Source organism: Phocoena sinus, chromosome 9, assembly GCF_008692025.1.
Source record: "Phocoena sinus isolate mPhoSin1 chromosome 9, mPhoSin1.pri, whole genome shotgun sequence".
In the NCBI taxonomy this organism is placed as follows: domain Eukaryota; kingdom Metazoa; phylum Chordata; class Mammalia; order Artiodactyla; family Phocoenidae; genus Phocoena; species Phocoena sinus.
Window position 1 is genome coordinate 46,172,877 of NC_045771.1, and position 27,874 is coordinate 46,200,750.

At 51.1% G+C, this 27,874-nt stretch overlaps 2 protein-coding genes across 4 annotated transcripts in view; one reads left to right on the plus strand and one right to left on the minus strand.

The window, feature by feature from the left end:
• MINDY4 (MINDY lysine 48 deubiquitinase 4) overlaps positions 1-6,151 on the minus strand; it is a 116,977-nt gene extending 110,826 nt beyond the window's left edge. For all 3 annotated transcript variants that reach the window (XR_004351555.1, XM_032644034.1, XM_032644035.1), the window contains exon 1: positions 5,107-6,151. Coding sequence is in view for 2 of the 3 variants with exons in the window: in XM_032644034.1 (XP_032499925.1) it covers positions 5,107-5,262 (156 nt within the window). In the remaining variant the exon portion in view is untranslated. The remainder of the gene's footprint in view (positions 1-5,106) is intronic.
• Positions 6,152-10,554: 4,403 nt separating this feature from the next.
• Positions 10,555-17,640, plus strand: INMT (indolethylamine N-methyltransferase). The gene is given in 5 exon segments (XM_032644037.1): positions 10,555-13,078; positions 13,080-13,195; positions 14,723-14,930; positions 16,965-17,007; positions 17,009-17,640. Coding segments are annotated over 5 exon segments (876 nt in total). The 5' UTR covers positions 10,555-12,956; the 3' UTR covers positions 17,396-17,640.
• The last annotated feature ends 10,234 nt before the right edge of the window (positions 17,641-27,874 follow it).

Consider the following 27,874-nt stretch of genomic DNA (forward strand, 5'->3'; position numbering starts at 1 on the left):
CTTGATGCTTGTCAGCAGTCCAGATCAGCAAGTCTTGGCACACTTAACAAATTCCCTGGGGTTGTGGTGCAAACTGGCGTTTGAAAACCACTAGAGCAGTGGACAAGGATGCCCTCAGAAATCAGCCAGTCATCGGTCCCATCATTCATTCAACAAACACTTGTCGTGCACCTACTCTGTGCCAGGCTCTGTTCCAGATGCAGGAGATACAGATGGATTATTACCAAGTCCTGCCCTCGGGGAACTGACATTCTGTTAGGGAAGCAAACCACAAACAAAGGGGTAAATGTACGGTACACCAGCTGCTAATATGCTCTATTATGAAGACAGAGAAAACAGAGAGAGGGGAGACACTATTTTAGATAGCCAGCTATTTATTGAGCATCATCCATGTGCTCACTCCTGTCTTCAAGTTTCCCCATCTGTGAAATGAAAGGAACAAGCCATTAGTCCACTCGTTCATCTGCCAGAGGCAGAGGAGTGAACAGACCAAAGTCCTGGCCCTCATAGAGCTCACCTACTATCAGGAAAAAGACAACAAATAGAATACCCTACGGGAAAACAAATACAGCAGTCAGGAAACAGAGAGGGCCGGGAGGGGGTGCAGGGGAGGGCTGCTACTTTATAAGAGGTGATCAGGAAAAGCTTCATGATTAAGTGACATTAGAGTCGAGACATGAGGGAACTAAGGGAGCAGACTGTGCAGACACTTGTGGGTAGTGTTCTACAAGGGCAAAGGCCCTGTGGCAGCTACAAGGAGGCCAGTATAGCTAGAGCCATGTAACTAGGGAAAAGTGTCAGGAAATGAGGTCAGAGAGGTTGCCCAGAGCTTGCTAAGGAAAGGCCTTGTCGGCTTTTGTAAAACGGAAAGGCTCCTGGAGGACTTGAACAAAGGAGCATCCTGGACTAACTTATATTTGCAAAGGATCACTTGGCTGCTAGGTTGAGAACAGACTGTATGAGATAGGGGATTACATATTAAGATTAGAAGGCTATTGAACAACTCACATGAAAGATGGAGGTAACTTGGACCAGGGTGGTTGTAGCAGAAGTGGCAATAACTAGCTACATTCTTTAAGTGCTCTGATGGGAAAGCCTACAGATTTACTGATGGACAGCATGCAGGGTGCACAAAAAGGAAAAAAAGCCAGGAATGGTTCCAAAGGTTTTGGTCCAAGCAACCAGACAGTTAGTGATGCTACTTACTGAAATGGGAAAAACTGCAGGAGGTGAAGGAATCAGGAATTGAGTTTTGAACGTGTTAAGTTGAGATGTTCATTGGATATCCAAGTGGAAATGTAACACAGGCAGTTGGAAAGAATGCAAGAGTTCAAGGAGAGGTCTTGGATAGAGATAGACATTTGGAAACTGTCAGCGTATCGATGGTATTGGAACCCACAACAGTGGTGGAAGTGGCTGGGAAATGAATGGAGAAGAGAAGAGGGCCAGAGGCTCAGTTTTTAAGCCCACCAGCATGCACAGCTCAGGAAGCCAGGGGGGACTTGCCAGGAACCTGAGAAGGTATGGAAGGAAAACCAGGAGGGGGTGATCTCCAGAAGCCAAGGAGAATGAGTTTCCAAGAAAGGCATAATCAACTGAGTCAAACACAATTGTCAGATCAATAAGTGTAAGGACTGAAAATCAGAAGTCATTGGTGAACTTGACAAGAGTTGTTTCCATGGAGTGATGGGGACAAAAGCCTGATTAAAGTGGGTTTGAGAAAACAGGGAAAAGAATTAGAGCAGAACATACAGAGCCCTTTCATGGGTTTTGCTATAAAAGAGAAAAAGACTAGTAGCTGGAGGGTCTTGGGGGTCAAGATAGAATTGGTAGGAGCACGTATACATGTTGATAAGACTAACCCAGTAGAGAAAGCAAAATGTATGATACGATACAGAGAGATGATGATAACTGTACCAGTGTCCTGGAACACACAAGAGGGGACACGCACACAGGGAGGGGTTGGCCTTACCCAGGAATATGGAGAATTCATTCCTAAGAACAGGAGGCAGGGTGGGGCGAATAGTTCAGGCCCAGGAAGGTTAGTTACTGTGGTGGTAGGGCGTGCTGGAGTTTTCTCAAGGCTGCTTCTATTTTCTCAGTGAAATTAGAGCGGGAGGGGGCTTTGGAACTTGAGGAGAGAGATGTGTGAAATGGTCGGCCAAGATTTGAGAGAGTGAATGGGCTGGAGAGGTATAAGCAGATGGGTGGGCATCCCTGAGGCATCACAGGGGTGAGTGGCCATGAATTTGGCATGAAACCACCAACACGGTGGTGTGTTTTCCGCCAGCCCCATTCAGCTCTGCAGTGCAGGCACAGAGTAGACCAAGCTGAATTTTTAACATCAGAGGAGTATAACGAAGGGAGAGAGACAGGCAAAGGAGTTAGAGCATGGTGTTGAGGGCGTGATTACAATGATGGGCGGGTAAGACGTGAGGAGAGGTCACAGAGGGCTGAGGAATGGTGAAAAGTTGGCAGGAACAGTGGAATGGAGATGGGAGTGAGGCCGAAGAATAGTTTATATCGGGCTGCTGATGGGGGTGAGCTGGAAGTGAGGGACGATGGGATGCTTGGAACTGAGATTATGGAAACAAGCCTAGGGCATGACCACCTGGAAGGAGTGTCAAAGGTCAGATGGGACAGGTCCCTGCAGGAGAGGGAGGCTGGGGCACGAGAGGAGGGAGGCTTGGAAGGCTAGGGCACCAGAAGAGTCGGCTTGGTGAGCCCTGCCATTGCCAGGAGACTTCAAGATTCTCCCTGCAGGGGGATCACGCTTGGAGGAGGCCAGTGTAGCTAGGTACAAAGTAGGCTGGAGGGTAGAGGAGGAGTAGTGGAAGGTGAGGTTCGAGGGGGAGCCGGCAGCCACGTCATGGGGAGCCTGGTAGGCCCTGGTGAGGCCTTCCCTGGGCTTTTATTCTAATTGCAAAAGGAAGCGCATGGAGAGTTTTGGACAGAGGAGTGACATGATCTGACCTGCTCACCCTGGGCATGTTTCTTCGCCTGCCAGTCTGATCATAGTCTTTCGTGAAAGGGAATAATTATACCTCTTTCAGGACTGTTATGAGGATTTGAGAGAATAAACAGGCATCTAGAAAGTACCTTGCACCACGATGGGCACGCTCTTGGTTAGAACTGCTCGGTACCTGCCTTGTGCCAAGCCCTGAGGGGAGTACACAGTCTCTGCCCTGGAGCAGAAGGTGATGAGCAAAGCAGCCGACCTGAGCTGCAGTTCCAGCTCTCCATGACTTTCCGAATGACCGTGGGCAACTCCTTTCTCCTCTCGGGGCTTTAGTGCGCCCCAATGAAAAGTAGGAAGGAGAGGAGACCAGGTGAACCAGACGACTGCCAAGGTTCCGCCCAGTTCAGGTGTCAGCTCTGTGGACCTGTCTAGTGGGTGAGACAGGCAGATGTATAAACCATCACATGAGCACCGATGAGCAAGCCACAGGCAAATGAGTCAGTTATTTCAGCCGCAGTTGCCTGAGACATCTTGAAGGAAATGGAACTTGGGATGGGCCATGGGTGGAACAGGGAAAAGAAAGCATGTGAGAGAAGCTGGAAGTGAGATTGGGCTGGTAAGGTGAGGCCAAGCTACAGGGGAGCCTTGGATATCAGGTGAGGTCTCTGGATTTCGTTTGTACTCGAGAAAGGATAGGCATGAGGAAAACTCTCAGAGAGTTTTGCTTGGTAGCCCAGACTTAAAAGAAACGATGGCCGTGGTCAGCGTCACAGGGTGTATCACTGATATCCCCTGTGTAGCCAGGACTAGGTGATGGCAGGTCAATTAGCCATAAAAACAGAGCAGGTACAGTGAGGCCACATTGCATTTTAAACAAAAATACATTTTCAAAAAGCAAAGAAAGACACTTTCCAAACAGGTACACATCAGAGATGGGGGAGGAGACAATGTTGAATGCCAACTGTGAGCCAGATACAGTGGCTGGGACCCGCCCGTACATTACTATTAACCCTCATTATAAATCTGCCACGGGTAGGTCTTATTATTCCTCTTTTACAGATAAGGAATCAAGGCAGTGAGTAAGGTGCTCCAGCTTAAGCTAATTAATAGCAGATATTTGAATTGCTCCCTCCAAAGCCCTTCCCTTTCCCCCATTCAAAACACTGTTTATTTTGTTTGTGTGTGTCTTTTAATGCCAGACAAGAGCCCGTTGTCCCCGCCCAACATGACACCAGGAGGACACCAAACACATAGCAGGTGGTCAGCCTGGGTCGGCAGTGGGTGCTTTCCCTACACACCCACACACAGTGACCCCCAGTGACCTCTTCCCCAGCCTGCCCTCATCTCCACTGTCAGGGCAGGTGGGAGACAAGGACCTCCCCAACTTTTTTTTTTTTTAATTTTATTTTTTGTGGTACACGGGCCTCTCACTGCTGGGGCCTCTCCCGTTGCTCCGGATGCGCAGGCTCAGCGGCCATGGCTCACGGGCCCAGCCGCTCCGCGGCATGTGGGATCCTCCCGGACCGGGGCGCGAACCCGTGTCCCTGCATCGGCAGGCGGACTCTCAACCACTGCGCCACTAGGGAAGCCCCCTCTCCAACTTTTGAGTTCTCTGAAAACTCTCCTGGGACAAGACAATAGGAGAACTTAAAAACAAAACGACCTCAACGATTGAACTTCCCACTGATGAACAGGACTAAAGGGTTTGACTGGCAAGAATATTTTTTAGCCCTTTGGATTTCCTTTGGGGGGAAGTTCTTTCCTAGTGGGATGTAAGCCTTGGGACTGGTTATGGAGCCCGGCGGCAAGGCCGGCCTGCTGGGCTCCCAGAGCCTCGTGAACTTTAGGAAAATGGGGAGGGCCCAGGCCCCTGGTTCGCGCGCCCTGGAGGGAGACGCCCGGGAGGACGGCCGCGGTCCTGCCCCGCTTTGCGGGAAGTGCACCGTGACAGAAATGGCTCCTGGGAAAGGTAGTTCCCCAGGCCCGGGAAAGTGGCGCTTACATCGGGCATCTCTAGGGTAGGCAGCGGGCAGGGGAAGGGCTCCCTCCCCGAAGGTACAGAGGTTGCAGGGGTGCCTCCACACTGTTCCCCCCGCCACCCCCCAAATTGAGCAACTTCCCAGGGCTGTGAGGGCGGCGCCACGTACCTTCCTGCTGAGGAACTCCCTGACCAGGGAGGCCGCCACCTCCTCCACGAAGAGGCTGTCCATGCTCCGGTCTGCCCACGAGGCCGAAGCGCCGCAGCCCCAGATCCCGGGTCCGTTGGGGCCAGTATGGCCGCGTTGCCGCGGCGACGGTGTCATCAGAGCCGGAGAACTCCGCCCCTTCCCTGGGAGCGCGCGGGCTGGGAAGGCGGAAGGGAAGGGGCGGAGCAATCTTCAAACTTGCTCTGAGAGCTGGAGGCGGAACGCAGAAGGTACAAGCCCCGTGCATCCTAGGGATCAGGCTGCGGGCTCCGGGCTTGGCTCCTGGCACTGGCCCTGTCCATCTGGGTGGCCTAGAACAAGTCGCTGCTCCAATCTGAGTCGCATCTCACAAGGTGTGAATTGGGGAGAGTGCCTGGCTCCTGGTTCCTAGAGGAGTAAACCCACAGTGAAGTGGCCCCTAGAGATCCACCCCCAGCACCTCAGCCGTCTCCTGGGTTCCCCCAGGCTGACTCACCTTGGTTGGCCTCCAATGCAGGGATAAGGAGGCCCAGGACTCTGCTGACTTGGTGCTCAAATTAAAGGATGAATCCCTGGCCCCCTTGGTGCCTGCTTTCCCATAAGGAGACTGCCAGTTATTGAGCACCAGGCATTTACACACATTATCACATCTTTAATCCTACAACCTCCAGGCAAGGTGCTTACTATCGGCCCATTCTTTAAACCAAGACATTGAGATTCAGAGAGGTTAAGATTGTACTAAAGATCACACAACTAGGAACTGACAAGGCTAGGATTCCAGCCAAACCCATGCCTTTGCCCAGTACCAGCTTCCCCAAACTCAGTCACTTGGGGACCACCTTCACAATCTCCGCCCCATCCGCACATCACCCAGTGTATTGGTTTGCTAGTGCTGGTGTACAAAGTACCACACACTGGGTGGCTTAAACAACAGAAATGTATTCTCTCACAGTTCTGGAGGTTAGATGTCCAAGATCAAGGTGTCAGCAGAGTTGGTTCCTTCTGAGGTCTCTCTCTTTGGCATATAAATGGCCACCTTCTCCCTGTGTGTTCGCATGGTCTTCCCTCTGCATGTCTGTGTCCTAATCTTCTCTTCTTAAAAGGATACCAGTCAACTGGATTAGGTGTACGCTAAATAACTCATTTTAACTTAATTACCTATTTAATGGCCCAGTCTCCAACTACACGTACGTTCTGAGGTACTAGGGGTTAGAACTTCAACATACAGATTTTGAGGGACACAATTCAGTCCATAAAGCCTATACTGTTACTTACATATTATTGACTTTGAGCCAACATACGTGTTTCTAGATTTATTTCAAAAGGAAAGTATGGAAATCCAAGATCAAGGCACCGACAGATTCAGTGTCTGGTGAGGGCCTGCTTCCTGGTTCATAGATGGCTATCCTCCTACTGCATCTTCACATGGCAGAAAGAGTGAGGGAGCTTGGTGGGGCCTCTTTTGTAATGGAACGAATCCCCTCCAAGAGGGCTCCACCGTCATGACCTAAGCACCTCCAAAGGCCCTATCTCCTGATACCATCATGCTAGCGGTTAGGATTTCAATATATGAATCTAGGGGAAACACAAACATTAGACCATAACGATTACTTAGATAGTAGTATTTCAGCAAAAACTTGGAAGAAAGACAGGATAAAAGCCATGCAGATACTCAGAGAAAGAGCACTCCAGGTAGAAGAAACAAGGGCAAAGGTCCTGAGACAGCATCGAGCCTAAGCGCTTGTGAAACAGGGAGGCCAGGAGGGAATAAGGCAGCAAGACCCACTATGAAGGCCCGCGTGCCTGGAGCCCGTGCTCTGCAACCAGGGGGGCCACCGCAATGAGAAGCCCCCACACCACGGCGGGGAGTAGCCCCCGCTCGCCACAAGTGGAGAGGGCCCGTGCGCAGCCACAAAGACCCAACACAACCAAAAATAAATAAATAAATTTATAAAAAAAAAAAAAAAGAAGTGTGTGTAATTCTCTTCCACATCTGTGATGGTTAATTTCATGTGCCAATTTGGCTAGGCCATGGTAACCAGATATTTGGTTGAACAGCAGTCTAGATGTTGCTCTGAAGGTATCTTTTTAGCTAAGATTACCGTTTAAATCAGTCGACTTTAAAGTCGTAAAGCATATTACCCTCCATAATGGGTTGGGCCTCATCCAATCCGTGAAAGGCCTTAAGAGGAAAAGATGGAGGCCCCTCAGGGAAGATGGCATTCTGTCTCCAGACTGCCTTTGTCTCAAGCTGCAACATTAATTCTTCCCTGGGTCTCCAGACTGCCAGCCTGCCCTGCAGATTTCTCTCTCTCTCTCTGTCTCTCTCTCTCTCTGTCTCTCTCTCTCTCTCTCTCGCTCTCTCACTCTCACTCACTCTCTATATCTATCTCTATATCTCTCTCTCTCTCTCTCTCTCTCTCTCTCTCTATATATATATATATATATGTATGTATCCTATTACCTCCACACTCACCCTGAAATGGCCCTGAGAAATTCTTGAGCAAAACTCCTTAGCACTGCCCAGATAAAAAAAGATGCCTTCTTCTCTGGGGAAAACTGCCGTCTCTGACAGTTATTCCACATCCTGATGCTTTCACCATTAAGTGCAGACCCCAGACCCTCAGACACAGCTGTCAGTCCCAACTTGTGAGTAGTTCCTGATTGAAACAATATGATGTCACCCTGTGGAAATCACAATATATTATCCCCTAAGAAAGCATTGTACATAAAAATTCTGGTCCAAGTAAATCAATGGAAAATTCCCCCAAAACACTGTGGCAAAATCCACTGATTGCCCACAGAATCCATTCTTTCCTTCTTTCGTGAAAATAAATCTGGAGCAGGGCAAGTGGCTTCCCAGCCATACTGTATTTCCCAGCTTTTCTTGAAGTTGGATGTGGCCATGGAACTAAGTGGTCACCAATGAGAGGGAATGAGAGGGGCAGCCCTTTAAGACTAGGCTCTACCTTTTCCATACTCTACACTCTCCAGCAAGCCACAGCACAGCTGCACCTATGGGTGTGTGCTGTGACCATAAACACAAGACAACACCCTAGGGCAATGATTCTCAAACTGTGGCCCCCAAAACACCAGCACCACCTGAGAACTTGTTAGAAATGCAAACTCTCAGTCCTTTCATCAGATCTACTGAATCAAAAGCTCTGAGTGTGGTGCCAGCAATCTGTATTAAACCAGACCTCTATGTAATTCTGATGCTCACCTACGTTTGCACATGCTTCCCTAGGGGGTGGCAGAAATAAGACAGAAGGCGTCTGGTTCCCTGAATGACTACATGGCGCAGAGAGTCACCAGGGGGCCTGGAATTCAGATCCTTACAAAGAAGAGAAGTAACTTCCACCTGGTTTGGGCTTTGTTTATTTATTTATTTGTTTTTATTTTTGGAAGTGGGGATGGGGGTGTCTTTTGCTACAGCAGCTTATCTTTTCAACCTAAATAGTACAAACCTCCAGGAATGAGTAAAAACCCAACTGCAGGCAGTGGTCCCTCTCTCCAGGGTTTGCTAGACCAGAGCTTCCCCATGGGAGCGTTCCACAACAACCCGCTTCAAATTCGGTGTGGGTGTGCTCAGATCATGACCTCCTTGGGCCTCAGGGCAGCCGGCTGAAACCTATCTGGCCAGAGACCACAGGCTGTACAGCCATGAGTGGCCTTCTCCATTTACCCCAATATACATGATCATTTCTGTGTGTGCCCTGACATGAAAACTGCCCTGGGGAGGCCTCCTGCTCTTCATAATGTTCCATCTTCTGCTTCTTGCTCTCCCTTCCCCTGCTTCTCTGACCTCTTAGTACACAGCAAGGTCTGGGTCTCTTGCTCTGATGGCCTGACTTGGGCACCCTGCTCCAGGTTGGCTATTTGAACATTCTCCTGAGCTGTGCCATGCTTCTGAGCTGATTGTCACCGGGATTTTCCTTTCCACTCCAGTCTCCCTAAAGACAGGGGGATCCATTCTCAATTTTAAGGCAGTGCTCGCGGGTTGTTGGAGGATTTCTTTTCTCCCAGGTTTCTCTGCCTGAGTCCTTTGATCCAAAGGAGGCCGTTTGGAGCAGGTAGCTATCCGCACCTCCCCAGGTCAACTCAGGCTCAGGGGTGGTTGCTTCAAGGACCACTTCGTGTGCTGGCAGGCAGTGTGATGGGTCTCAGGGACCAGAGCAAAAGAAGGCAGCCTAGAGCCCTCCGTCCTGTGCTTTTACTCCCATGCCTGATTGTATTGGTTAGAATCCGGTCCAGCTGAGAGTGACAGACAAGGAGGACTTAATAAGGAAGTGCTCAAAGAATGACAGGGGCATGTCAAAAGAACACACAAGCCAGCGGAAAGGGACTCCTACTGGCCAAATCTGTGCATCAGAGTAAGTAATGATAAAAATATAGATCATAACCCATTGAATAGAAATAAGAATCCATGAGTCCATATTTACTGTAGGAAAGAAAGAGAGAGAGAGAGAGAAAGGAAGGTCCTTACATTTGTATGTCAACTAATAAATGTAGAAGACCGACAGAATTAACGAATCACACAGGCACCTTATGTATTTGCACAAAGGCACCTTATGTTTAGCAGCAGCCATGATTCCTGGGCTGTGTTTCTTCCCATTCGGGGCTAGAGTAAGGCTGCCAGATAGAATACAGGACACCCAGCTGAATTTGAATTTCAGATGAACAAATAAGACTTATTTCAGATAAGTATGTCCTGTGCAATTTTGGGAACACACTTACCCTAAAAAAAAATGTATTTTGTTTCTCTGAAATTCAATTAACTGAGCATCCTATATTTTTATTTGCCAAATCTTCCAGCCCCAGTCTGGAGGCAGTGGTATACTCAAACTGACGTGTATCGTTTCATGAGAGCCAACTGCTAAATTTTTAGGAATTTTCTGAGCCGACTGTTAAACCACTGGGAGCTTGAAATCAACCACGGTGGGAGTATTTACACCATGGAAACTGCAGTCATCACGAATCAGTGCTTTTCTGTTTTTAGAACTGGTTGTGAAACATTTACCAATTCTCCACTGTCTAGAAGCTTCCTTGTCTTTAACATACTGAGTCAAGACTCTGGAACCGTGTCCACGGGTGCTCTACAGTTGCATGGGAGGCACACACCCAGGGCCACCAGGGAAGGCAGCCTCACGGGGACCGATGGTACCAGAAGCGCTTCCTGTCCAGGGACTACTTGGCCATCTACTATGGCTTCGAGCGGAGCGGCTGGGCCCGTGAGCCATGGCCGCTGAGCCTGCGCGTCCGGAGCCTGCGCTCCGCAACGGGAGAGGCCACAACGGTGAGAGGCCCGCATACCGCAAAAAAAAAAAAAAAAAAAAAGAATGCATCATCTTAAACATCCTTCTATACTGTGACTTTTGAATAACTCAGGAAAATTTCCATTTAAGAAGACTTCTGCCCTAATTTCAGACACAGGAGCACATTTTCATGAGCCTGTGGGGTGAAGAAATGAGTCCAGAACTTGCAGGGGTAAACAAGACTTTTCTCTAGTGAGGTGTAAGCAGGGACACAGAGCCTCATCTCATACCAAACACCAAAATAAAGGCTAAATATCTTTTTAAAACCATCACAGAAGCTATCACAATTGGATAGCTATCAGATCTCTGGACATGGAAGGATTTTCAAAGCTTAGATAGAAACAAGCCCAAAGGAAAAATAATTTAACACATTTTATTAAAGAAAAATTAAATATTTGTCCTGAAACAATAAACAGCAAAAGCACTGTTTTCCTTAGAAAAGTAATTTGGCAAGTATTCACCTAAATTATCTGTACGAAAAGTTTAAAAAAATTGATCCATTAATCTTATGTCTAGGAATCCAGCCCAAAGCCAGAATCCAAAATACAGAAAAAGCTTATTGCACGAGGATATTAATTATAAGATTATTTATAACAATGAACACCTGTAAGTCTCTTACCTGTCAACCACTTGGGGAGCAGTTAAGTCAAGTTACTTGGACCTCTGTGTACTGTTTATTAGGCAGCACTAAAAACTGACATTACCAGCTCCTTTAGAGTGATACAGAGAAGGGATGCTGACCCCGTGCTGGGACAACCAAGCAGGCATGGGGGGCACACACGGTGACTCTACGGCCCTGCAGAATCACTGCAGGTTCACGTGTCTGGGGGCACACTGATAACAAGAAACCCTGCGACAAATGTGATACACTCAGCGTCACCAATGATTTTAATCCTCCTAGAGTTTATGTTATTTGAGTCTGAATATAACATACTTTTTTAACAAATTGGAGAGACGTCTCACTTTATTTTCTTCCAACTGGACAGGCAGTGTGCCATCACCATTTATTATATAATCGACCCTTTTCTCACTGAGTGGAAATACCACAAGTAGAGGTTCTAGTAATATCAGAAGAGGGGGAAATTTGCACTGAAAACAATGAAATAGAGTTTCTATTCTGTTGAAACTCAAAAACCTGAAAAATAAATGTTGATACTGGGTAGTAGGACTTGGGGCTGTGTGGCTCACATCACAGCGGCCTCAGTATCACCTGGGAGCCAGAATCTGCATTTAGCCGGGTCCCCAGGCTCTTCCCAGGAACCCTAGTTTGAGCAGCACAGCTAAGGGACCTGGATAGACTGAGTTGTATGATGGGGAGAGAATAAGATTTGGAACTGGTCTTTATCTTGGCTTTGGACATGGGCCTTGAATCTGTACCTAGACCTAGACTTGCTGCCAGGACCCCCTTGGGAAAAGACCCGTCACCTTCATCCTCCTCATCTCCAACAGGAGGGGGAGGGTCTCAACATCCTCTCTACTGATTGTCGTGAAGACGGCAGCGAACGAGGGTGGGGGACACACCTGGCACATATTATAGGCCAGGGCCCCAGATTTGCCCATTTGCAGAACACACTAGAGTTTGCTACCTGAAATATCTGATCTTGGGTGAATTTTTGAAAGAGATTTGGCAACACTTTTTTATATAAAATTTTTATTTGAGATCATGTAGATTCACGTGCAGTTATAGAAATAATACAGAGAGATCCACGTATGCTTTACCCAGTTTCCATAATCGTGGCATCTTTCAAAACATAGTAAATATCACAACCAGGATATTGTCACTGATACAGCCCACTGCTCTTATTCATCTTTTGCTAGTTTTACTGGTAGTCATATGTGTGTGAGTGTTTGCATGTGTGTGTGTGTGTGCAAATTCTATGCAATTTCATCACATGTTGTGTTTATGTATGCCAATAGTTTTTAAATGGTTTGTGCAAACAGAGGCTTCCCCACCTTTACAGGGGCCCTGGTTAAGTTTACTTTTACCCTCAGCAAAATAAAGGATTGATTAAGCAAATAGAGTAAACAGGATTGAAGACAGGACGAAATATTTAACCAAGGTCAGGACAAACTATTTTCAAGAGCAAGCTCACTGACCTCAGTCAGTGAAATTTTAGCCACCTCTGCATCCTGTTTTCCACCCCACGGGTTTCTCCTTTCTTCGTCTCATTTTTCCACCAATCCCAAAGAGGGAAGCATCCTTGACCTATTCCAGATGCTGGTCTCTCTGTGTCTTTGTCCATCTGTGTCTCTCTCTTAGTTCTGTGGCACTGTCCCTCTGCCTCATGCTCTCCCAACCTTAACCCTCACCCGCAGTACGGACATTCAAAACATCACCTCTCAGGAGCCAAATACTGAGAACCCCCAGGAGCACATGTTGGCCACCCTGTTGCATTTCTGTGTTGAGATAATTATCAAACAGATAAACTCCAGCCAGAAAAGCTAACATCCTGGCCTGACTCCAACTATGTGGAATCTGAGCTCCTCCCTGGGCAGGAGGGTCTGTCTAAGGAGATTATGAAACTCCTGATGGGAAGAGGCAGGGAGAGGAAAGTGGATATAACAGGATTGCAGCAATGGAAACACAGCCAGGTCCCAGCTAGAATGGAGGGCAAGCTGTACACAGGAGAGGACTACAAGAAAGTTCGACTCCCAGGACTACCTAAAGACGAACTACGCCTTCGATTCAGGCACCGTAGCTGAAGATGAAATCTTGAAATTTAACCTGAAAAACCTCTTTGAAACCTTCTCTTCAGGTGAGTGTCTGGTCTCCATCTCAGGGAGAGACAGGGCTGCACCTGACAGGAAGAGCTGCCGGCGGCAGCGGACCTGTCCTCTGGGACACTGCTCACCAAGGATGTTGCAAAGGCAGCTCAGCCTGTGAACCCATGAGGACCTCTGCTGCGTGGCCACTGAGCGGGACCTAAGCACTGGCCTTAGAAGCCAAAGAGCCAGGCTTGAGTCTATGACAGTCAGTCTCAGTTTCTTCCCCCTGTGAAATGGGAAGGTAACTCCTGAGCTGTGGGGCTCACAGGCTCATGCTGGAGGGGATTTGAGACAACAGACATGAGCACACTGCCCGCATCTGACTATCTCTGCCCGTCTTCCCTTAAAGCCGGGCTTTGTAGCCTTGGCTCATGAATCCCCTTGAAAATCTGAGGAAAGCTCTGGTGCACAGGCGTGCACGCGCACGCACACACACACACATACACACACACACACACAGAGTCACACTCCTAATCTTCTACTCAGAATTAAGAGTTCATGGATTCACAAAGCCAAACCTCAGCTCAGTTTACAAAACCCTGCTCTTGGGCATCAGGCTGGGTGATCAGCAGGGATTATCGCCCAGGTTCCTCAGTGCACACAAGGAGAGGCTGAGGTGGGAAAGAGCAGGGTGGCCAGCCCAGGTCAGACTGCCAGTCAGCGGCAGCAGCAAACTTCAAGATCAGTTAACGCAGGGCTGCCATGCACAGTTGGGCAGGAAGTATACTGAACAATTGGGGGTTACTTAGTCACTCAGCAAACATTGCCTGACTATGTAATCAGTGCCAAGAATGGTATATTAAGCAATGTCCACAAAAATACAGAGGAAAGAAAGCTTAAGGCTCACAGAGACATCTGAGGAGACTTTCTAGAGGAGGGACCGGCACTAAGCCTTGAAAAATAGACAGGTGTATTTCAATGGAGAGTGGAGGAGGGAGGAAGCAGGGAGAAGAGAGCAGTGCACTTAGTGCTACTCTGAGGCAAAGATCCTTCCCCTCAACTCATCACCAGATCCCCTTGCCTCCCCTGATTGGCTGAGCCAGTTTTGAACCCACTGGCTCAGGTCTTATCCCTTATCAGAAGCTCTGTCTTCTGCAACGAGGAGGTGGGAGAGTTGGCCATGGGGGGTCACTCTCACTATTGTTTTAAACCCAGAGTCAGAAGACTGTTGGAAATAAACCAGTTCCAACCAAGAAGTCACTCTGAAACCTGCCCAGAAGTGCAGAACTTGTCCTATCAGGCCTCTGGTAGCAACCCTTGGGGCAGCAGGGGGATGTGGTGTGTGCCAGGCAGTGCCCCACCCGCCAGCCGTCACCCCCTGAGCCCCAGGCGTGGGGGTCTGGACTCCCCACACAGCCTGGCTGCTACCCAAGGCAGGGTCGGGTCCCCTGTGAGCCACCCTCCCCTACTGGCAAGCCCTGGGGCAGGGCAGAGCCTGGAATCTCCATCCACCACAGCTGGGCCTGGAGTAGGGTGTCCCCCGCTCCCACGCACCTGGAAAACACTGTCTCCTGCAGCAGGAGTGAGAGGTGACGTCCTGAGGAACACTGGCCCAGGCCCCACCGTCTACCAGCTGCTCTCAGCCTGTGAAGCCTTCCGGGAGATCATCGCCTCAGACCACTTGCAGCAGAACCCCCAGGAGGTGAAGAAGTGGCTGAGGAAGGAGCCAGGGGCCTACGACTGGTCCCCAGCCATGCAGTAGGTGTGTGAGCTGGAGGGAGACAGGTACCCACGGCCACCATCTCTCTCAGATGAGGTCTCCCCATCACCTGCAGGCCAGAGCCTGAACCTGCCACCCTGCTTCACCTGCCACTTCCCTACAGGTTCTTCCTGACCTGGGTCTCTGACCCAGAGCACCTTCCTCTCTTTGAGTCAGTCCTGCCTCCAGCCTCAGAGCTGCCTGTGCTCTTAGCTTTGGTTACCCTACTGGGCTCACCATACTTTGTATCCCACTCATCCTGCAGAACCAGCTTCAGTCCCTGCCTCCTCCTGGAAGCCTCCCCTGATTGCTCTAGCCCACACAGATCTCACTTTCCTCTGGTGCAGCTTCTCCTTAACCCTAATGTTGGAGGGGGACTTGTTATGGGAAGACATGGGCTTCAAGGAATCCCCCTGAAGCACTCTTACAAAATCCCACAGACCAACAGCACTGACCCCTCCAGGCACCTTCCCCATCCAATTCACAGAGAGGGAACCCATCTACCAGAGCCCCAGGGGGCACAGGCAGGATGCTGGCCCTGATTTTGCAACTGAGGAAACTGAGGCCCAGACATGGAGAGTGGCCTCTAGGCCACCTTAGAGCCAGGACAAAGATCGGAGTTTAAATTCCTGACCCATCCTTGGGCCGTGGGGCTCTGACCTAGTTATAGGTAGGGGCAGCCTGAAGTGGGACAGAGCTGGAGGGTCTCTAAGCACAGGGTCTCCACAACAACCCAGCCTGGGCTTCACTCATTCCTGTCGTCATTCACGGACAGCATTCTGATGGCCACGCCTGCTTCTGGGTACTGGGACTATTACAGTGAACAGACAAAGTCTCAGCCCCAAGGAGCTCACATTCTAGTAGGGAAGACAACACAACCAAGCTAGATAGAGGTAGATATTCAGGGAAAAACAAGTGTTCTAGAGAAGAATCTTCAGCTGAGTAGAGGCCTACAAGAGGTAGGGGTGCTGTGTTAGGTGGAATAGTGTCTTAATCACCTCGGGCTGCCATAGAAATGCCATAGAAAAAAAAAGAAAAAAAAAATGCCATAGACCCAGTGGCTTAAACAAAGACATTCATTTCTCACGGTTCTGGAGACTGGAAGTTCAAGATCAGGTCTGGTGAGGGCCCTTTTCCTGGCTGGTAGACAGCCGTCTTCTTGTTGTGTCCCACAAGAAGGAAAAGGAAAGTCAGCAAGCTCTCTAGTGTGTCTTCTTTTAAAAGGCACAAATCCCACCATGAGAGGCCCCACCCTCGTGATCTCATCTACCTCTAATTACCTGCCAAAGGCTCCATCTCCAAATACCATCACATTCATGTTAGGGTTTCAGCATATGATTATGACGGGGACACAATTCTGTCCACAGCAGATGGTAAGAGGAGGCCTCTCCAAGGAGGAGCCCTCAGAGCAGCTTCCTGGGTGAGGTGAAGGAGAAAGGATGTGAAGATCTGGGGAAAGAGAGCGTCAGGCAGAGGGGACAGCAAGGGCCAAGGCCCAGCGATGGGAAAGAGCATGTTTAACAGAGCATATTTAAAGGGTCAAGGGCTGCAGGGAGGAGGCATGAGGATATGTTGCTTAATGGGTACAAAGTTTCAGTATGGGGTGATAAAAAATTTTGGAAGCAGACAGTAGTGATAGTTGCACACATTGTGAATGCAATTAATGCCCCTGAATTGTATATTTAAAGTGATTTAAATGGCAAGTTTTTGTTATATATATTTTACAACTTGAAAAATTAATAAGGCAAGGTATCAAAAATTGAATTATCAAGAAGAAAGATAAATAGAAGGAGAGGAAGGAGGAAGTGGACAAAGAGGAAGGAAGAATCAAATGTCAAATCCCCTGTCACCTACCAGCTGTGTAGCCTTGAGCAAATCACTCAACCTCTCTGTGCCTCAGTTTCCTCATCTGTATAATGGGGGAAATACGATCTCCCTCAAAGAGTTGCTCAACAGGTTAAATCATGGGCCTTGCCCATAGGGAGCCCCTGCACAGGGGGCGAGGGGTGGAGGGATGTTGTTATAATTGTCATCATCACCTCCATGACCCTCCCCCACAGGAGCAAGTGGCAGGAGAAGGAGGCCCATCTCCAAAGGACAGTCACGCAGGTTACTGAAGTGGGACGCGAACCAGCCCCACCCACCGGGACCCGCCCAGGTGCCCCCAGTTGACTGCGTGCTGACCCTGCTGGCCCTGGAGTGCGCCTGCCATGACGTGGACGCCTACCGGGCGGCCGGGCGAGGACTGGTCAGCCTGCTGAAGCCGGGCGGGCACCTGGTCACCGCGGTAGCCCTGCACACCCAGCACTACATGGTGGGCGCCAAGAAGTTCTTTGGGCTCCACCTGGAGAAGGAGACGGTGGAGAAGGCCTTGCAGGAGGCCGGCTGCCAGGTGCTGAGGTGCCGGAACACCCCTGTCAGCTACTCAGAGGCCCACTGCATCAATGAGGGCATCTGCTTTGTGGTCGCCCGCAAGAGTCCCGGGGCCTGAGGCCAGCCTGGCAGAGAGTGCCTGCCCCAGAAGGGAAGTCAGGGCCAGCGTTTCTTAGAGTCTCACTCCACAGCCCCCTAATGCAGGACCAGCCTGAACTCTACCCCTTCATTCTTATTACTATGTCCCAAGATCACAGGTGAAAAGCAGGGTCTCCCTGCCCCCAGCCCAGGGATCTGTCCCCCACACCCTTTTCTGGCTCATACCGCACCAAAAAATCAGGAAAATAAAGTGGCTCAGCTAGATATTGCCTTAATTTTGTTCCTCCCCCACCCCCCGGAAGCAGACCCACAGACAAGGATTTGAGACAGGATCCCAGGAAGCACCAATAGGAGCGTGGGAAGGAAAGCAGGGAAGGCAGACAGACAGGCAGGTAATAAAGCGTGTGTCACCAAGCCCGTCACCACTGCGGGCAACTGGAGATCACCCGTCGGGGGGCTTCAGAGTCGCCCCACTCCAGGAAGTTGCAGCATTTGTCCACCAACTCCCAGGGTTGTGGTTGAGGGCTGCCCAGGGTGCATTAATTGGCCAGGACTTTTGAGCCTGCCTATCATGTGCAAAAGGGAGAGACACTCAGACAAAGACTGGCAGGGCTGGTCCCTGGAAGTTGGAGGGTGGGTCTGGTCTGGGCAGCCTGGCCCTTCTGCTGGAGGAACACGACCTCAGGCTCTCAAAGCCCAAAGGCATCTGCAAGAACTAGATGATTTCTGGGCCAAACTCCTATTCCCCCTTGGGTGGGAAAACCAAGATCTGGGAGGAGAGCTGACTGGTTCCTGATGGCTCAGTGAGTCCACTGCAGAGCCAGAGCTGGAGCCGCGGGCCAGGTTAGGATGGACCTGGATGTGGGGTGGAGCTGCCGGGAGAGGGTACAAAGGAAGACCTGGAGAACCGGGAGGAGGCAGGGGCCTGTACCCAGCCCATGGACTCTGTGCCCCTCATTCTTTCTTCCTCGGGTCACCCCATGGGCCCAGTACCCTGGGCTTAGGAGGGCAACCAGAGGTCCAAGGCAGCTCCCCCAGAATACCTGTGAAGTGAGGCTACTATGGACCTGGCAGGTGCTGGAGCCCCAGGGAGTGGTCAGCTGAACTAGGCCAGGCAGGGCAGGGAGTCAGGCTGCTCCATCCATACGACCAAGAAAATAAGCTCTTGGAGCTTTGGGAAGACCTGGGTTACATCCCTAGAAGAAACTTCACGAAGTCCTGTGTCTCTCGAGACACTCCTTGCCCACACAGCCGGCCAGCTCACATCCAAGCCAGCTCCTGACTCTGGGCTGACTTGTTCTCTCTGGGATGTGGGAGAGCATTGGCCTTTCTCCACCAAAGCCTGGCTCATACAAAGCCCTTCATGCTCTCTGACCTATGGCATGGGCCCCACACAGCTCCCAGTGTCTACATTAGTCCATGCTCCATCAAGCAGTCTCCCACAGCAAATGCAGTCCAGCCTCTGCCCTGTTGGAACCGTGGGCCTCGGGAAAAGGTGCCAACAGGTAACGGCCCACGAGGCTCTCCACAACCTGGCCGCTGCCTCGTGTCCTGCAGCCACCACGCAGGGCTCCCTGAACGTCCAGCCACTGCCACCTGCGCATCCTCGCTACAGAAACTCGTTCTCTTTCCTCCAGCCCATGCCCCAGCTCTGAACGGCTTCCAACAAGGTGTCCAGGCCACAGCAGTGACAGGGAAGGGCTGAGCCAGGACTCTTCACCCAGACAAAAGGGCAGCCTCCATTTGCTAACCTGCTGCTAAAGTCCAGTGTTTTCCAAACTGCTTCTATTGTGTTCTTGGGGGTCCCTGAGCCTTAAGGCAGAGGGCAGCAGCAGGACAGTCCTCCTTTCAATGTCAGCTGGGACATGGGCTGCTAACAGGAGAGAGGGGGCAATGTGAGGCGGCAATGGCTCTCCATGACCACCAGAGGGCAGTGCAGGGCAGAAAGCCGCCGGCAGATGTGCAAGGAGAGCAGATTTCAGAGGTTTGCTTGGCAAGAAAATTCCATGCTTGGGCCCCTTTTTGGCTCAGTTGGGTCCTGCCAGCCCTCACCGAGCCCAGAGCCATAACCAGACCCCTCAGAGGAGCCTGGAAACCATTGGACAGGAAGAGCCTCCATGATACCGGGACTTGCTGTCTCCGTGGGTCCTGGACACTGCATGTCAGCTGGGAGTCACCTGGGGAGCTTGTTCAACTATGGATTCTGATCCCATAGGGCCAGTGCAGTAGGGCCTGAGATTCTGCATTCTCAACAAGCCTCAAACTATCCTGATGCTTCTGGTCCAAAGGCCATACCTTGAAGACGAAGGCATTAAGGAATGCATCTTGATTTCTGCTTTCCCCCTGGGTAACAGGGTTCCTGGGCACACCTTGGAGTCGGCACACCTAACTTCCTGGCCCCTAGCTCCAGGTGAGAGAGGGAGGAGGCCCAGCACTCCAGCCAGAAAACATCCCCGGTTCCCCTTCTCTTAACCCAGGCCTGGTGGGCTCTCCTCCCTCTGCGCTTTGACAGCCTTCTCCTCCAGATGGAAGTCCTCAAGGAATGGACTGAGGGAGCCCCCAGACTCCTCACTCAGCAGGATTTGCTGCTGTTGAGGTCGGCATGTGTTTCAAACAACTAGATGCCTGCCAGCCAGCCCTTCATGGCTAAGACACCCCTCAACCCTCCACATCACCTGCCCTCCTCTGAGCTCCTAAGAGGCAGAGGGGACAGGGTGGATTAACATGAGGACCAAAGATGCAAAGTGGCTTCCACAAAGGCGCTGCCCTTCAACATTCCCAGCACGAGTCCCTCAAAGAAGGCTGGGGGCTTGGACTGGGGTTCTCACCCTGGATAGGCATGAAGTCACCCAGGGAGCTGGAACCTTCCTGCAGCCTGGGAACTCCTCCAGACCAACTACATCAAAAGCTCTGGGTTGAGGGACCCAGGCAGCAGTATTTCATAACACTCTCCTGGGGATTCGAGTGTGGAACCCAGATGGAGAACTACTCACCTGGGCCACTGCTCATGGACCACCTGGGGCTCTAATAAAATGCATATTCTGAGTTGATAGGTCTGAGATGGGCTGAGAATTTGCATTTCTAACGTGTCCCCAGGTGATGCCTCTGCCGATCCCAGAACCAAGTCTGGGAAACAAGACTACAGACAGGGGGACCTCCTCTTGTCCCCCCAGGCTGGGCCCATGCTAGCTGGGGGAGGGGGACTGAGGAACACAATAAAGTGGTCCAAGTGCAAAGCAAAGCAATGACCCCCCATGGACCACATCCTTCAGACCTGGGGTACTGACTGATTCACAAAAGCCTTCTGAATCAGCAAAGCCAGATCTCTCTGTGCTGCCTCTACTAATATGTCATTGGGAGCATCCAAGAGGCACTCATTCCTTCTAGAAGTTCATCCACAGAGCAACTGTCTGTATTTTAGCCCCACTTGGTCTCCTACCCTCCCGACTACAGTGTCCAGCCACCTCCACTTGCCAGACCTCAGTCCCTCTAACTCAGCAGGCGCAAAGGCAAAGTCCCCATCCCCCATCCCTCTCCTGCTCCCCCGTCCCCACCCCAGCGAGGACACTTCCCTCCATGCCCTCACCCATCCCAACCTCCTTCCTCTCTCACCATCAGCTGTCACCCTGGCTCACCCAGGCCTCTTCATGTTACCTCCTAAACAACTCTTCAAATCTACCCAACTGCTCTCAACCCCATCGCTGCCTGAACCCAGCCATATTATCCTCACTTCAATTCTGCCATGCATTCCTGACCGGTCCCAGCCTCCATTATCTGCCGTTTTGTGCCTGATTTTTATCTTCTCCACCAGCCAATGAACTCCTTGGAGCGCACAGGGCCTGCCACACAAGAGGGGTTTGATAAATGCATGAAGGAAAGAGTCAGGGGCCCTGGTGTCCAGTCCTGGCTCTGTTCACTCACTTGCTGACCTTTGGCAAGAACTCTTTCCCCTGGCATCACTCTCCTCATCTGAAATGGTACCCAAAGATGCTTAAACATCAGTTCTGAGATCCCCGTAGGGCTTACTCCCCCCGACAAGCCAGGAGGGTCAGCTGAGTGTCCCAGGAGAGAACAGTCATGGGGCCCCCTGATCCCAGGGGTGACCCCTTTTTCTCTCCCTCTCCCCTCACCACCACCCAAGCCCTTCCCTGAACCTGGATGTCCCAGCCTGAGAAGGGTCAGGGCTCCCCCACCCGCAGACTCTGGGCTGCAGGATGGGCATCAGAGGGAGCTTGTTAGAAATGCAGACTCTCAGATACCAGCCCCGACCTGCTGAAGCAGACCTGCACTTGAACAAGATCCCCAGGGGCTTCTCCTGCATCACAACCTGAAAAGCCCTGATTTAGAAATGCAGAGATGAAGATAGGCTGCTGAGGGGGAGGAAGGGCAGAGGAGAGGGAGCAGGGCTCCTTCCCAGCAGCCTCCTCTCTGGCCTTCCTCACCCTCCTGTCTCAGCTCAGTGGTTGGGGGTCCCCACCTCCCCACACAGAGCACATTCTCCCTCCTCACCCCCTCCATTCCCACCACATCACCCATTTCTTCCTTCATGGCCCATGTTATTCTCTTTCCTGTCTCTATCCCCTTCCCTCCTCGGAAAGGACGTTCTCTCCTTCCCTGATGTACCCCCCCACCCCACCCCGTGCCCATCACACGGTACCAGGCACCAGCGGCACAAGTATTGCTAAATAAAGAAGTTGACTGTGTGAAACTTACAAGTATGGACTTCACCCTCTGAACTTCAAAGCTGCCAAAACCATCTAATCCAGCAGCTTTGTCCCATTCTTTACATTTCAAATGGGCCAGAAGCCAACAACTTTGTACTTCAGGCAGAAGCAGAACATGGAGATTTCAAAAGCGTGCACCAGGGTGGGGTAGATTGCAAAACTGACCAAGATTCTTCCCTTTCCAGTAGGCAACTTGTCTTTGCAAATGACTTGGCTGCCCCTCCCACTGGGAGGTCACATCTATTCCTCTTCATCATGTCCCCACTCCCAATCTGGGCGTGGCCACGTGTCTTGTTTTGGTCAATACAGCGTCAGCAAAAGCGATGCTGGCAGGGGCTTGAAAAGCGCTTGCACATGGGCTTGTTCCATCTCTCGCTCTTGGTATTTACCCAAGAGAGTTGTACACAGATGTCGATACCAGCCTTGTTCATAATTGCCCCAACTCGGAAGCAACCGAGATGTCATTCAATAGGTGAATGGATGAATATACTGTGGTCCATCCAGATAATGGAATATTATTTGGTGCTAAAAAATAATGATCTCTCAAGCCCTGAAAGTCATGGAGGAACCTTAAATCAGATTACTAAGTGAAAGAAGCCCATCGGAAAAGGCTACATAGTCCATGATTTCAATTACATGATGACATCCTGGAAGGGGCAAAATTACGGAAACAGTAAAAGGATCAACTTTCGCAGGGATGGCGGAAAGGAAGGATTAATAGGCTGAGCACAGAGGATTTTTAGGGCAGTGAAACTACTCTGTATGGTACTGTAATGGTGGATACATGTCTTTACATACAGTTGTCAAAACCCATAGAATGTACCCCAAGAGTGAACCAAATGGAAACTATGGAATTTGAGTGATAATAAGATATCAGTATAGATTCACTGATCGCAACAAACGTACCCATCTAGGGGCGGATGTTGATAGTGGGGGAAGTTGAGGGACAGAGGGAAAGTGGGAACCCTCTGTACTTCCTGTTCAATTTCACTGTGAACCTGAGACTGCTCTAACAAATAAAGCCTCTTTTTTTAAAAAGTGCTCCTACACTGGAGCTTGTTTCCTCTCTTGCTGCTCTGAGGAACCCTGTGACCTGGAGCATGTCAGAAAGCCCAGGTGGCCTCTGGATCCTGGTGGCCGTGCCCACTGCCCCAGCTGATGTGGAGCCAACTGCCAGGCAAACGAGTGAGGGCCTCCCAGACAGACCACCAGCCCAGCCAAGGTGCCAGCTGAGTGCAAAGAGTGGCCAAACCAGCCCTGCCCAGCAGCCCTGCCCAGCCAACTCACAGAATAATGAAATAAAAATAAATGCTTCTCGGGCTTCCCTGGTGGCACAGTGGTTGAGAGTCTGCCTGCCGATACAGGGGACATGGGTTCGTGCCCCGGTCCGGGAAGATCCCACATGCCGCGGAGCGGCTGGGCCCGTGAGCCATGGCCGCTGGGCCTGCGTGTCCGGAGCCTATGCTCCGCAACGGGAGAGGCCACAACAGTGAGAGGCCCACGTACCGCAAAAAAAAAAAGCTTCTCATTTTCAGTGTCTAATTTTGGGGGTAAGTGGCTACCACACAAAAAATAACTGAAACAGATTTTTCAATTAAAGTGGCAGAGCAAACACACATTTGAGCTCTATCTGTTCTGAAACCCCACTAAAATGACAGTAAACATTATTTAACACCATAAACCCACAAGGACAAACTGGAAAGGAGATGACAGCACCACGATTTTGAAAGCTGGGGGTCAGCCTGATGAGTGGTCCCTAACTTAGCTGCATCACAAGCCCGCAGTGGTAGATGCTGGAATGCAACATGATTTGCTTTAGGAGACTGGACTGGCTGCTTCTGGAAAAGGCAGATCAAGTGGGCTGACTGTGGGCGCACAACAGGAGGATTATTGAACACTGTGTGGGATAAGGCCAGGTGCTCATCAACCCAATGCAGCTGGCACTCCTCACCCACACACACAGGACCAAGGTGGGTTCTCAGAGAGGGCGAAACAGAGGGCGGCTGGACCACGGACTACGAGTGGATGGGAGAAGCACCATCCTGAAAATAAAAGGATTATGAAGACTTACAGGCTGAATATCAAGGCCATCCCCTGCCCCGGGCTTCTTCCCTCTTACTCAGCTTCCAGAATGCCTGCTGCTAGGTGTTTTTTCCTCTAGAGGGAGGCCGGGTGGAGGGGGTGTTCTCTGGAGAATCTGACCAAGGCAAGAGAAAATGACTTAAGGTGTCCTATTGACCTAAGAAATCGACATCGGTTGTCCCCTAACAAATAGCTCAGCCAGATCACCTCCCCACCATGAGTACAGAGCTTCTAACCTCTGCAGTGCCCCCCTCCAAGTATGAGCAGACAGCTAAGGACACCACACATGTGAGGAGAACCTAATCACTAGAGAACAAAACAACAGGAAAAAAAAGCAACATGGAAGAAACAGATTGTGTAGGAAGAAGAAATTTACACCATAATTACTGGCATCTACAAGGAACAGGTTCTGTCCTGTTGGGGCCAAATCAGGGCTTAAAATGGTAGGAAATCCAGGAAAGGCAAATGTAAGCTTCAGCAGAGGAGCCTGGAATTCTGGAAGGGAAGGGTCCTCCACCCCAGCCCCTCACACCCCACATGGGAAGATAACAAAAATTCGTCCAAACTTCCTTAGGGGTCACCTGACGTGACCTAACACTCCAGCCACATTGGCCTTACTGTTCCCAAACCTCAGCCCTCCCTGCCTCAGGATCTTTGCATGTGCTGTTTACTCTGCTTTGCATGCCTTTGGCCTTGGCTGTGGCCATACTTGGTAGATCCTCCCCTTAGCTCTAAACCCAGGTAGTTTATCTGCTCCACCTAGAGCATCTTTCCTTCCCCCTTCACCACCAGCATGGTGCCACATGGTTTTGCAAGGCTCTGTGGACCCGTCATCTTGTTTACCACAAGTCTGTGAGCTCCATCAGGTCGGGGACAGGTCTTAACTACTGTACACCCAGGGCTGGAACATGGCATGTTACCATGGGAATCAGCACAAATGAGCACATTTCTCAGTTAGCCATTGTCCGCTGAGCTAATTGTCACTGGACACAGCCCTCAATTGTCCTCCCCATCGCTGTATCACAGAGGGCAGTAGAGAGTGGCGGTCAAAGGCATCACTACCCGGGTTTCAATCCTGATGCCGACACTCGGGTTTATGAACCTGGGTAAGTTAGTTAAGCTCTCTCCAATGCTGTTTCATCATATACAAAATGCGGTGATAGTGGAGATGAAATGAGTTCATATATAATAGTAAGCACTCAGCATCTCGTCTAGTGCAAGGTAAGCGCTATGAAGTGTTGGCTGTTGTCAGGACTCCTTCCCTTTTAATTCCACTCATGTCCAGTGAGCACAGAGGAGGAACCTCCCACCCTGCTGGGCAGCCAGGGATCAATCAGTGGCTGAGTCAGAGATGGCTGGAGGGTGTGTTCCAGCACGCGAAGCCGGGGGGGGGGGGCTCCCAAGGAGGTCCGTAGGGATTTAGGGAACACCAAGGAAGTCAGTGGGCCCTGAGGGAGCTCCCCTGAAGGCACAGAGCTTGACCCTGAAGGAGGAAGATGAGGAGGACATCACCTTTCCAGGATGACACAATCAGGAAGGAGGGGAAAACACCTGGCGTGTGCAGGTGAGGTAGCATTTTGAGGAGACTATGATAGGAGAGGAAGCTGAGGCGTGAGTGGGGACAGAGCCCAGCTGGGTTGGATGGATGGGATGGGCGACTGGCTGGATTGGGATGTCACTGTGGGGGTCAGCACCGTGCAGGCTGCCCTGGGCTCCTGCTTCAGTGGCTGCCCTGGTCACCGACAGCCTTGCAATGGCCATCAAGCTCTCTGAGGACCAGAACAGGAAGTGGAGCCCAGCACCTTGACAAACACCAAAGAATAAGCGAGCACACCTTGGGAATTCTTGAACTTGGAATCCAGACTGGGAGTGGCAAATATTCATGGAATACTTGAGTCTTAGAATCCAGCTTACAGGTACACAGAAGCTGAGCATTCTGGAAGCCTCTAGAAGACAGGCATGTTCAAGGCTGGCCCAATTCTCTCCCAGATTTGCCCTGTGTGGTAGGACCCAGGTCTGGTTTTCGGATTCTTCTGAGGAAAGTGGGAACCTGGGTGAGGCTGGGCTCTGAGGCCCTTCCCTCCCCACACACCTGGATGACAGTGGGTGGGTTTCTCCTGACATGCTGAGTTTATCTTCATCTGCTGGTGGGTCCTGAGCTCCATGTCGGGGGCACAGCACAAGGGCCTTCGGGACAGCCCGGATCATACTGCACTATCGGCGGTCCGAGCAAAAGACGGGGGTGAAGGTTTGTTCAGACCCACCCCCCACCCCTGGCATGGCCGTGAAGGCAACGTCTTGCCCATCTTGCTCCCCATGGGTGCTGGGATGTCTGGGGAAGCAGGAAGGGCTCAAGGGGCAGGAGTCATCCCTGGGGAGGAGGGTGATGCGGCCTTAACACAAGGAAGGACACACATTCATCCACTGAGGAGGCTGGTGGGCGAGTGTGTGTATGGGTGTAGGGGGGAGGGAGTGAGCTCCCCGTCACTGTGGGCTATGCAAGTAGAAGCTGAGAGCTCCTGCAGGATGGAGGAGAGGGGCTCCTGCAGCCCAGCACCCAGTGGGAAGTTGGTCTAGAGGAGGTACCTTGCGGCCTTCCCTTTAGTCCTCAGGCTGAGGGTGGGTGTGTGACATGGGTGTGGCTGGCTGCCCCTGAGAGGGGGCATAGCCAGGGTGAGCACCAGGAAAGAAGGAAGGAGCATGGGAGAGTCATCAAGGGCTCCTGCAGGGGCTGGCGTGGGCTTAGAGGGGTTTCCCCAGGCAGAGGGGCCGGTCTAGGGCTGATCATCCTGCAAAGAGACTGGTGTGATGAAAGGCAGTGGGAAGGTGGGCAGGCATGGGGCACCCAGATCAGGAAGGCTGGGTGGCTGGTACGTGCCGGACCAGAGGATACGAGGCTGGAGAAGCAAGAAGGGTCTGAGTAAATAGGGTCTGGCATGTCAGGACTCCTGACGCCTCTTCCTTGGCAAGCGGAGGGCCAGGAGCGAAGGAGGGTGACACGCTTCTCTGTGGCCATGGTGGAGGGAGGGTCAGAGGCTTTCCCAGAGGGAACATGACCGGGAAATTCTTACTTTGTAGATGCAGTGGCTCCTGCTGGAGAGGCTGGCCCAGCTGAGACCCGAAGGGGGCTGAATGCCTACAGACAGGGGGAGTGCACATCCGTAATTCAGGGAGAAATCCACTTCATGCTGTTGGTAGCCTACCCCCTAGGCTGAAAAGAAAACAATGAATTTCTCTTTGTAATGATAACTTCTGGATCTGAGAAAGATGGCCACTGTCCATTCTGCCGCCAGTAATTTACCCGCCCCGCCTCTCACCCGGGGTTATCTTGCTCATTTTAGACCTCAAAAGGCATAACTGCTTGTATTTCCTTCAATACCACAAAGAAGAAAATCTTTTCTACTGTGGCAGCAAAGGCAGAAAGCTTCTGAAATCCATTAAGAGAGCCCAGCATTTGGCTTTCAGACAGTCAAATGACCCCCTCGCTCCTGCATTGTGGTGCTGGGGGCTGGTGGGCTGGGGAGTAGAAAGGTGGGACGGAATCCCAAAGTGGTTGGGAGAAGGACACCATGGATGGAACCCGCCCAGTGTCTATCTTTCCCAAGAGCTGGCAGGAAAGGGGAGTCCCAGTGAAGGCAGGCCCCTCAAAGGCCATGGAGACAACCACCCAATTCACGGATGGCAAAACTGAG